The following is an 11,514-nucleotide window of genomic DNA, read 5'->3' on the forward strand; positions in this document are numbered from 1 at the left end:
AATGAGAAGGGTTGGAACTCTCTGCCCCTCCACACTTCCCCAGCAGGTTTACAAAGGGAACTGGGATCTAAGCTGTGCCCTCCAAACCAAGAGAGCCAGCCTCCCTTCAGGGTGAGAAGCCATGGCCTCAGTTCCAGCCCCGGGTGCCTCCTGTGCCCCAGAGAATGGCTGTGGCTGTAAATGTGTGTTTGGCTGCAGCACAGGGCCAGGGTGAAGCTCGGCAGCCTCATCAGAGCCCACGGCCACGGCCCTTCCCTGCCGGGGCCCTCACCTGGCCCAGCCCAGCCCGGCCCGAGCAGCCCAGACTGGCCTCAAGGGATGGGCTCTGCCTGCCCGCTGTGCCTACAGGCCGGGCCCAAGGGCTCGCAAGAGGCTTCCTCCCAGCTTTGCAAAACCTCAGCCAAGAGTGTCCCCTTTGCTGTGCTGAGAAGAGGAAAAAACCCTCTCAATTTAACCCCACTGCACACCTCATGGGGGATCCCTGCACACCTTAGCAGAGAGCCCAAATTAGCCCTGGGTGCCTCATGAGGTGCAGGCCCAGGTGATGCCACTGAAGGAAATGTGCCCTCACAGCCCAGGGACGCTCAGCATGGGCTCCCCCAGCCCCTCGTGGCCCCACCACTGGTCATGGCAGCCCCTGCCTGGCTCCTGCCTGCCCACACCGTGGGCACACCTGGCTGCTCCTGGACATGGAGCTCAGCCAGGGCTGGTGCCATGAGGGCTTTGCTGGTGGTACCATCCAGACACTGAGATGAAATCTCCATCTCTTTATTGGAACAAAAACCATGGGCCAAGCCTTGCTCTGGTGGACAGGGGCTGCCCAATTTCAGTCCTGGCCAGGGACCAGGGCCAGGAGGCTCAGGGGCAGAGGGTCTCACTTTGCAGGTGTGGGTCTTGGGACGCCCTCAAGACAGGGATGGAGCCGCAGCAGAGCAGAGTGAGACAGAGGTGAAGAGCGGGGATGACAGGTCAGCTTCTCGGTGATTAAAGTCTTTGGCTGCTCTTCTGAAGGTGCAGAGGTGCTCCTGTGGAGAGAGGAGGTGGCTGAGGCCCCCAGCTGCCGCTGGCACGCAGGGACCCTCCTGCACAGCAGGGCCCAGAGCGGCCAAGGCTCCCCAGCACGGCTGGAGCTGCTGGCACAGCTTGGCCCAGCTGGACAGCTGCCCCTCAAGGCCCCGGCGAGCAGGGGATGGCTCTGGGCAGGGTCCCTGGCCAGGAGCGGGCCCCAGAGCGCCTCTGCCTTTCAAGGGCAATCTCGTCCCCGCTCTTTCTCCTGCCCACCTTGCTTTGCCTCTGCCCGCTGCTCCTGGGGCTGCTCTTGGCCAGGCAGCCTCAGTGGGAGCCAGCACTGGCTGCAGCCCCAGCGGGCTCCCCAGGACAAGGCCCAGCAATTAAGAGGCCAATTAAAGGCCTGGGCAGCAGCAGAACTCCTGGCAGAGTTATTTGGACAACCACTGACTATCTACAGGTCCACAGCAGCCTCACTGGGAATGTTTCCCGACTATGAGCAGCCTTTCAAGAAGCTGTTTGAGGCCGAGATCAGCAAAACACTCACCCTTTTCTCTTCCAGCAATACCAGATTCCAGCATAGCACATCAGCAGGAAAAGTGCTCCACCAGCCACAATGGCCATTAACTTAGTCAAACCATGTGTTCCCTGGTAGAAAACTCTTCTCATGATCTCCCAGATCTTCTGAGCATGTCTTGTGGTGCCGGCTGCATCTGTGGGAGCAATGGGCAGCGTGAGCCTGTGCTGTGCTCCACTGCTGAGCTGGCAGCAGGCTGGATACAGCCAGGACGTTCTCTGTTTCCCCCAGAGCTGGAGCCTGCAGGCACCTTGCCACCCCTTGGCACAGGCTGTGCCCCCCAACAGAGCCCAGAAAGCTGAGAGCAGAGCCCGGGGGACAGCAGAGCTGCTTGGGTAGTGGCTCCTTCCAGGGACACGGGCCAAACCCATCTCTGAGCAGCCACTGCCACCCCTGACCCTCCCTTCCCTGTGACAGCTCCCCCAGCCCAAGGAGAAAAAAAATGTCCAAAAGTTCCTTTGCTTATTCCCATTACCTGGAGGGTCCTGTATATAGTAATGGTCATGAGGATCTGATTATTTTCAATTTTTTTTTTTTTTTTTTTTTTTTTTTGATATTGAGACAGATGAGGCAGACTTATTGTTTTTAGATTTGGTAGGGGTTTTTTTTCCTTAGTATGATTGTTTTCTTATAAATCCACATGTTAACTTATTTTTATTTAGATATTTTTGTTTCCTAAGCTATTATTTTGACAATCTCTTATTCACTTCTTGGTTAATGTTCTATCTATAAACAATTTTGACTCTGTTTTTATAGGAATAAAAAGATCTCAGAAAGCTGTATTTTTAATTTTGTTCACATTCTCTCTCCCCGCTCCCAACATTTACTATGATACTTTTGGAAACATCCCTGACGGTAGCTAGAGTTATTTGGGAAATGCTTGGCTTAACCTGGGAAATGGATTATTATTTTTGCTGCTCTAAACCTACATTGCTCCAAGCTTCACAGCCACTGTCCTGATGGATACCTGTGTGAATTAAAACAATGTTTGTGAGGCAGCTGAAGAGCTCAGACTTCAGGGAGGAGGAGAAAAGGATAGAACAGCCTGTTTCCATGGCTGTTTTTTCATTTCTAGTATGCCAGAAGTATGGTAGGCTACAGCTGTCTTCAAATGTCATTGAATTAGAGAAAAACTCTCTCCAGGGAAAATGATGCAACACTTTGCCTCACAATCCATCAGCCTTAATTACAATTAATTATATGGTCTTAATTATACTCTGATAAATTACGGTCTTAATTATAATCGGATTAGAGCAAATCAACATTGTGTGAGTGGCAAGAAGAATTTGCTTGTCAACAGATGAATATGTCCCACTGAAGAATGAACAAAATCTACCTTTACTTGGAAGAAAGGAGACATGGAGCAATGCAGTATTTGGGTTTTATCCAGTGGTAAATGGGGCAAGAAGCTGTAACAGCTCACCTGTTTTACAGAACACAAGCACTGATACAGCCAATAGTGCACCCACTCTGAAGGGATCTTCAGAACATTGCTTTATTTCTTAACAAGAAATGGGCAGCAAAATGCTGGCATTTATCTGAGCTGGAAGCCCTGTTTCTCTCCTGTTTCTCCTTGAGCACACTGTTCTTTGCAGACTTCACTGTGCAGCCCATCAATCCTCTCTTGGCCAACAGCTAAATGGCACAACTACCAAAACACAGGTGCCAGCATCATCACCCCAGCATTACTCCAGCACTGCTCTGCAGGTGCACAGCAGCACAGAATGGCTTGGCTTGGAAGGGACATTTAAAGGCCATCTAGTCCAGTGCCCTGCAGTGAGCAGGGACACCTTTGGATCAGGTTGCTCAGAGCATGAGCTTGAATGTCAGCAGGGATGGATGCCCACCTCTCTGGGCAACCTGTGCCAGGGTTTCAAAACCCACAGTGTAAAAAACATCTTCATTATGTCTAGTCTGAATCTACTGTCTTTTAGATTGAAAACATTCCCCCTCAGTCTTGTCACAACAGGCCCTACTAAAAATTCTGTCCTGTGTTTTCTAAAAGCTCCCTTAAAGTACTGAAAGGTAGCAATCAGGTCTGCGTGGAGCCTTCCCTCTTCCAGGCTGAACACGCCCAGCTATCCCAGCCTGTCTCCAAAGCAGAGGGGCTCCAGCACTCAGAGCATTCTGTCCCTCCTCTGGACTAGCTCCAACAGGACCATGTCCTTTCTGTGCTGGGCACCCAGAGGTGGATGCAGTACTCCAGGTGGGCTCACACCAGAGCAGAGGGGTGGTGGAATCACCTCCTTCAAGCTGCTGGGCAGCCTCCTTTGGAGGCACATGGCTGGCTCATGTCCAGCCTCTCTCCTTGCAGCAGCCACAAGTCCTTCTCAGCAGGGCTGCTCTCCATCCCTTCATCCCCCAGCCTGTGAGATCAGCTGGGCTGGGACCCTGTCATAGCCCTTGGGCAGAGCTGCTGGGCAGGATGAGCTCCCTGGTGAAGAAGGCAGATCCCACTCCCCACACAATTCCACCCTGGCCATGAGGTCACAGCAGCCTGTGGGGTGACAGCAGGCTGAGGTGACAGCAGGCTCTGAGGTCACAGAGGTCCCAGAGCCCCGTGGTTGCACAGCACCACGAGGACCGAGCAGTCAGTCCTTGACCACGACTGTTGCGGCAGCAGCGGCGGCGGCAGCAGCGGTGCTGACATTGGGACAGCGGTGTCAGGACAGTGGTGGCAGCAAGAGCTGCAGGACTGGCAGAGGGCAAGGCACCATGGCCTTTGCTCTGCGCCTCCTCCTCCTGCTCCTCCTGGCAGTGGCCCTGCCTGACAGGGCTGCCCAGGCTGCTCCGCAGCGAGCACAGGGAGCAGGTGAGCCCGCGGCCTGGCTTCCCTTTCCTGGGACAGCACTTCCTTCTCCTGGGAAGAGTTGGGGATGGTTTTCCACAGGCCTTTAGGGAGGATTTCCTCTGTGGGAGGGAGAGAGTCCCCAGGGGCCCTGGGCTGGTCCTGCTGCCTCTGCAGGGATGTTGCACAGGGCCTGCAAAGAGGGTGGAGAGTGACCAGAGCCAGCCCAGAGCTCCCCAGGCCCCTCTGCAGCTTTGGCCATGTCCATTGACATCTGGCTCCCACAGCCTTACCCAAACCCCTCGCAGTGCCCAGTTCCCTAAGGCAGAAGGGGATCCCAGTGCACCATGGCCATGGTTCTGATATGTGCTTCCTTCTAGATTGGGAACATGACTTGAATTATTTGGGATCGCTGGTGAATGAGACTTTGAAAATCTTGGAGAATGCTGGAGGTAAGTTCTGAATTGCCACTTGTACTGACAGAATAATCTGTCAAGGTGGGAAGTGTTCACTTATGTGCCATTTGCGTTAAGGTCGCGTGAGGGTTGAAGGATTCTGGAAATTTTTCCTTGCTCCCGCTCCCTTCTGGAGCCTTGAGTGATCCCACAGCATCGCTGTCAGTGGGAGGAAGGAGCATTTAGCTGTCAATCTTCTACCTGTGTGCAATGCCAGTGTCTCCTTCCATGTGCTCTGTGCAGCCACGGAGAGGAGCAGAGAGGGAAGGGGCTGTGCCCCGGGGCTGTGCCTTGTGCAGCTCCTTTGCCAGCCCCAGGGAGCCTGAGGATCTCCTACAGAGCCACGGGAGCTCTTCTGTCCTGCCTTTCCTTGCAGCCAAGCCTCTTGGTGAAGGTGATCTGGCTTCCCAACCCACATCCAGGACTGAGGCCCTGGGAGATGGCGAGGGTGGGTGAAGGCCTTTCCCCCTGGGAGAGCTGCCAGCTCAGAGCCCAAAGCTCAGCCAGGGCAGCATCGCTGCAGGTGTCAGGACAGAGCCGTGCACGTGTGTGCCCTCACCCTGCGCCATCCCCTCACCTCTCCTGTGGCTCAGTGCTGCCTGTGCAGATGAGCAGAGGTGACAGAAGCTTCTGTGGCTGTTGAGTTACAGGTGTGTCTGCAGGGAGGACTTTCCCAGCTCCTGGGTTGGTAACTGTACGCAAGCCCGGCTCCCATCGCAGGGGTGAGTGGTGTGTCCCTCCTGACCCCACAGGCTGAGCACTGGTTTTCTGGGCTCCATTCCTGCAAAGGGGAACTATTTTCTCTTAAGGTCCTCCAAGTGGAAAGAACAAAGCTACAGGACACCAGAATCTCCATGTGCCATCCAAAATCACTCTGCAAATGCTGAAGGAAATGCTGCAGGGAGGACAAGGTGGGTCCATGTCCCTCAGCCTTCTCCTGAGACTCAGCAGCCAGGGGCTTTCTTTGCACAGCGGGAAGCGGATCCATGGCAGCCTCGCTGCCCCACTGTTGCTTTCCTGGCCTGCAGGGCTGTTTCCCAGCCTGGCCTGGCTGCAGCTTCTCCCCAGCCTCTGCAGGAAGGCATTTGGCATCAGCAGGCAGGGAGCCCAAAGTGCAGCAGGGGTCATGCTCACACTGAGATCCCCTGCAATTTCTTGGTCCCCAGGTAGATCAGAAAGGGCAGCTGTTTTGATAGTGTAGGCCCTGGCCAATGCCAAAAACTTTTCAGGGATTCTTGATCCTTAACCATGCCTTTGACAAGCATTGCCTCCTGAAGTTTCCCCAGTGGGGAATGGTTCCATCTGATCCAGCTGCCCCTTTCTGCAGAAGTGGACAGAGCGGCTGTGCTGAAGGCGGCGTTTCCCGGAGGAAGCAGTGGCCCATGGGCAGCCTCTGCTGCAGGAAGGGAGGCCATGCCAGGCACAGTCACAGGAGGTAATTGCTGTGCCTCTGGGCCTGAGCCCTGCTGAGGCTTGAGCTGCCATCTCTGCTGCTTGGCAGTGCAGGCACAGCCCGGCCAAGACCGGCACAGCCCAGAGGAATTATCCCCAGCAGGCTCAGGGCACTCGGCTACTGAGCAGTCCTGCTGGGGTCCATCCATGGGAGACACGTCCCAAAACCTGGCAGCGACTGCAAAGGGGTGCCCAGGGTGGGGAATGGGCAGAGGGGGAGGCCAAGGCTCCAGTGTGTCCTGAGAGGGCCTGGCTCTGCCCCCTTGGGTTGGGAGAGCTGTCCCAGGGAAAAGAGGGATGGAGACAGAGAGGAAGGCAGGAAGGGAGGGAGAGAGGGCAGGAGTGAGGGAGGGATAGTTGTGCAACTGCGTGCTGCAGTTTTTCCCCATTGCTTTAGCAAGACTTTCAGCTGTAGCTGTGAGAGAGCCCCAATGGGCCTTGGGCTGCTCCAGCCACCTCTTCCAGGGATGTTGCACAGGGCTTGCAAAGAGCTTGGAGAGTGACCAGACACCAACCCAGAGGTCCTCTGGCCCCTGTGCAGCTTTGGCCATTGTCCTCTAACATTTGGCACCCAGGGTCTTACCTGACACCCCTGCAGTGCCCAGTTGTCAAAAGTAGAAGGGGATCTCAGCACACCATGGCAGGGTTCTGATCTGGGCTCCCTTCTAGATTGGAATCACAACTTACATTATCCAGAGGCCCTGCTGGATGACAGCTTGAAACACTTGAGAAATGCTGGAGGTAAGTTCTCAATGGTCCTTTCCTAGCAGAATAAGCAGTTTCAATGTCTTGGCACCACTGCAGGTGTCAGGACAGAGACATACACGTGTGTGCCCTCGCCCATCGCGTTCCCCTCACCACTGCTGTGGCTCAGTGCTGCCTGTGCAGATGAGCAGAGATGACAGAAGCTCCTGTGGCTGTTGAGTTACAGATGTGCCTGCAGGGAGGACTTTCCCAGCTCCTGGGTTGGTAACTGTACGCAAGCCCGGCTCCCATCGCAGGGGTGAGTGGTGTGTCCCTCCTGACCCCACAGGCTGAGCACTGGTTTTCTGATATCCATTCCTGCAAAGGGGAACTATTTTCTCTTAAGGTCCTCCAAGTGGAAAGAACAAAGCTGCAGGACACCAGAAACTCCATGTGCCATCCAAAATCACTCCGCAAATGCTGAAGGAAATGCTGCAGGGAGGACAAGGTGGGTCCATGTCCCTCAGCCTTCTCCTGAGACTCAGCAGCCAGGACCCCTGCTCTGGCCCTGTCACTCCCCACCAGGGATGTTGCACAGGGACTGCAAAGAGGGTGGAGAGTGACCAGGATCCAGCCCAGAGCTCCCCAGGCCCCTCTGCAGCTTTGGCCATGTCCATCGACATCTGGTACTCACGATCTAACCCAAACCCCTTGCAGTGCCCACTACCCCAAGGCAGAAGTGGATCCCAGCGCACCATGGACGTGGCTCTGATCTGTACTGGCTTCTAGACTGGGATCAGGACATGGATTACCTGGAGGCCCGTCTAGATGACAGCTGGCAAGACTTGGAGAATGCTGGAGGCAAGTTCTCAATGTGCTTTTCCTGATGGAATAATGTCAAGGTGGCAAGAGCTCACTCATGTGCCATATCCCTTAACATAATCTCAGGGCTGAAGGATTCTGGAAGCCTTGCCCTGCTCCCTTCTGCAGCTCTGAGTGATCCCACAGCATCGCTGTCAGTGGGAGGAAGGAGCATTTAGCTGTCAATCTTCTTCCCATGTGCAATGCCAGTGTCTCCTTCCATGTGCTCTGTGCAGCCACGGAGAGGAGCAGAGAGGAAAGGGGCTGTGCCCAGGGCTGTGCCTTGCGCAGCTCCTTTGCCAGCCCCAGGGAGCCTGAGGATCTCCTACAGAGCCACGGGAGCTCTTCTGTCCTGCCTTTCCTTGCAGCCAAGCCTCTTGCTGAAGGTGATCTGGCTTCCCAACCCACGTCCAGGACTGAGGCTCTGGGAGATGGCGAGGGTAGGTGAAGGCCTTTCCTCCTGGGAGAGCTGCCAGCTCAGAGCCCAAAGCTCAGCCAGGGCAGCATCGCTGCAGGTGTCAGGACAGAGCCGAGCACGTGTGTGCCCTCACCCTGCACGATCCCCTCACTACTGCTCAGAATTGGCAGCTTTTTGGAGGAGGGAGGGCCCTGGCCCTGGCCCAAAAGCCAAGGCATTTTTTGAACCTTATCCCCGTATTTGACAAGCATGAGGTCCTGAAAATGCCAGCACCCAAATCAAGAACTTCTCCATCTGGTTCAGCTGTGCCTCTTCCTTTCTCAAGGGATGGACCAAAAGGCCATGCAGGTGGAGACGTTTCCCAGAGGAAGCAGTGGCTCATTGGCAGGAAAGAAGGCGATGCCAGGCACAGGCCCAGACACAGGAGGTAATTGCTGTGCTGGGCTCAGCCCTTGGCGGGGCTGTGTGCCAGCAGCTCTTCCCCTAGGGCTGGCCCTTGCATGACCCAGCAGCAGCCAAAGCTGGAGGCACCTCAGCTTCCAGGCCTCTGGAGCTCGTTTCCAGCTCCTGGGAAATGGGACTCATGCACCAACATCTATCCCACTGCAGCTGCTCCCAGAGGTAGCCGTGAGCGCCCAGAGGCCAAAGGCACAGGAGCAGCCCCGAGCGGGAGCCCTGCCACGACCCCAGGGCCACAGCCAGCCCTGGCTCCCAACTGGGCAGGGGCTGCACTGGCCCCTGACAGGGCCTGGCTCTGTCCCCTTGGGCTGGGGGAGATGTCATGGAGAAGGGAGGCTCAGGGGTGGCAGTGGCTGCTCAGGGATGGGTTTGGCCTGTGTCCCTGGAAGGAGCCACTGCCCAAGCAGCTGTGCTGTCCCCTGGGCTCTGCTCCCGGCCTTCTGGTCTTTGTTGGGTGGCACAGCCTGTGCCAAGGGCCAACAAGGTGCCTGCAGGCCCCAGCTCTGGGGGAAACAGAGAACATCCTGGACATACCCACCATGCTGCCAGCTCAGCAGCACAGCACAGCACGGGCTCTCACTGCCCATTGCTCCCACAGATGCAGCCAGCACCACAACACGTGTTCCCAATTCCCAGAAGGACATCGGAAGAGGTTTCTGTCAGGGAACACGCTGTTGGCCAGAAGTAATGGCAGGCCTGATTTTTTTGGTGCATTTCTTCGTTTTATGTGGTGTTGGAATCTGGTATTGCTGGAAGAGAAAACGGTGAGTGTTTTGTTCATCTTTCCCTCAAACAGCTTCTTTTGAAAGTCTATTGTAGAATAGAAACATTCCCAGTGAGGCTGCTGTGGACCTGTAGATGGTCAGTGGTCCAAATAACTCTGCCAAGAGTTCTGCTGCTGCCCAGGCCTTTAATTGGCCTCTTAATTGCTGGGCCTTGTCCTGGGGAGCCCGCTGGGGCTGCAGCCAGTGCTGGCTCCCACTGAGGCTGCCTGGCCAAGAGCAGCCCCAGGAGCAGCGGGCAGAGGCAAAGCAAGGTGGGCAGGAGAAAGAGCGGGGACGAGATTGCCCTTGAAAGGCAGAGGCGCTCTGGGGCCCGCTCCTGGCCAGGGACCCTGCCCAGAGCCATCCCCTGCTCGCCGGGGCCTTGAGGGGCAGCTGTCCAGCTGGGCCAAGCTGTGCCAGCAGCTCCAGCCGTGCTGGGGAGCCTTGGCCGCTCTGGGCCCTGCTGTGCAGGAGGGTCCCTGCGTGCCAGCGGCAGCTGGGGGCCTCAGCCACCTCCTCTCTCCACAGGAGCACCTCTGCACCTCCAGATGTCCTGCCAAACACGTTAGTCTGGGAGACCTGCACCTGTCATCCTCCATCTGCAAGCCAGTGTCCATTTTCCCTGCCACAGCTCCATTTTCAGCTTATTGCTGTGCCGCCACCACCCAGAACAGGACCCTCTGTCCCTGCAGGTGCTGGCCCTGGTGCCTGGCCAGGCCTGAATGTGGGCCCCTCCTGCCAGGGAAGGGCTTGAGCAACACCTTTGGGCTTCTGCTCTGGGCTCTGGCTGGTACCACCAGCACTGGCACAGCTGCTTGGCTGGCCACAGCCTTGGCTGGGCAGGCAGCAGCTGGGCATGGGGTACCACGTCATCTTTGTTTTTCATTTGTAGAAATTAGAAATTTTAGAACTCTTTAGAATTATTATTGATAGAAAGTAAACCCCAAATATTTCTTCCCAATTTCCATAGTTGTTTAGTATTTTTCAAATTAGTTTTAGAATTCTGAAAAGGCAACCGCGTTTTGTCTTTGCTTTTCATTCTTAGAAATTTGAAACTTTTAGAAATATTTAGAAATATTTTTTGTAGAAAGAAATCTACAAACATTTTTTTGCTTATTTCCATAGTAGTTCAGGGTTTTTCAAGGTAGTTTTAGAATTCAGAAAATCTTGGAACATTTTACACTTCTAGAATAAAAACTGAAATTGCATTCAATTGGTGATCTTCATTCTAGGAAGAACTAAGACACCCCAAAACACCCAGCCTACTGGAGAGGCTCTTTTCCCGCTGGAGATTTGTACCTAGTCTCAACAACTAACCTAAGACCTTTTCCCAGATATTTTTCGGGACTTCTGATAAGCTCCCCTCTTAGGCTTCAGAGGGAATCTTTGAGCACAGTGAGAATCTCCCGCTGTGCAGGAGGGTCCCTGTGTGCCAGCTGCAGCTGGGACCTCAGCCATCTCCTCTCTCAATAGGTGCCCCTCTGCAGCTTCACGAGAAAGGCCAAACACCTCCCTCAGGGACACCTGCACCACACATTTCACATCTCCATGCCCATGCCCAATGTCCCTGGCACAGCTGCATTACCAGCTTGCTGCTGTGCAGATGCTGCCACCACCCACAGCAAGGCCCTGTGTCCCTGAAGGGACCCGCCCTGCTCTGTGGCCTGGACTGAAGGTGGGTCCCTCCTGCCAGGGCAGGGCCCAGCACAGCTCTTCTGTTCCAATAAAGAGATGGAGCTCTCACCCCAGTGTCCAGCTGGTACCACCAGCAAAGCCCACACAGCACCAGCCCTGGCTGAGCCCCATGTCCAGGAGCAGGCAGGGCTGACCAGAGTGTGGGTGGCAGGAGCCAGGCAGGGGCTGCTGTGACCAGCAGCGGGGCACTGAGGGGCTGGGGGAGTCCGTGTTGAGCGTCCCTGGGATGAGGGCACATTTCCTTCAGTGGCATCACCTGGGCCTGGACCTCCTCCAGTGCCATGACCAGGAAAAGAGGAAACCATCAAGAGCATCTCCTGGGACACTGCCTGACCAGCAATGTCAGCAGGCAA

General features: G+C 55.4%; 1 protein-coding gene across 3 annotated transcripts; it reads left to right on the plus strand.

Moving 5' to 3' along the window:
- The first annotated feature begins 4,145 nt into the window (after positions 1-4,145).
- LOC147646260 (uncharacterized) lies at positions 4,146-10,679 on the plus strand. Of its 3 annotated transcripts, none has more exons than XM_086873700.1 (14): positions 4,146-4,397; positions 4,754-4,825; positions 5,072-5,276; positions 5,479-5,550; positions 5,638-5,739; positions 6,156-6,263; positions 6,950-7,021; positions 7,212-7,283; positions 7,371-7,472; positions 7,682-7,825; positions 8,194-8,265; positions 8,569-8,670; positions 9,301-9,466; positions 9,995-10,679. In XM_086873700.1, the coding sequence occupies exons 2-14, from the start codon at positions 4,817-4,819 to the stop codon at positions 10,218-10,220; spliced, it is 1,452 nt and encodes a 483-aa protein (XP_086729826.1). In that variant the 5' UTR covers positions 4,146-4,397; positions 4,754-4,816; the 3' UTR covers positions 10,221-10,679. The 3 variants fall into 3 exon arrangements, with proteins under 3 accessions (XP_086729826.1, XP_086729825.1, XP_086729827.1); XM_086873699.1 differs by having other exon boundaries at positions 4,177-4,397; positions 5,205-5,276; XM_086873701.1 differs by lacking the exon at positions 5,072-5,276 and having other exon boundaries at positions 4,177-4,397.
- The last annotated feature ends 835 nt before the right edge of the window (positions 10,680-11,514 follow it).

This window comes from Cyanistes caeruleus, unplaced genomic scaffold (assembly GCF_971803275.1).
Source record: "Cyanistes caeruleus unplaced genomic scaffold, bCyaCae1.hap1.1 HAP1_SCAFFOLD_105, whole genome shotgun sequence".
Classification (NCBI taxonomy): Eukaryota; Metazoa; Chordata; class Aves; order Passeriformes; family Paridae; genus Cyanistes; species Cyanistes caeruleus.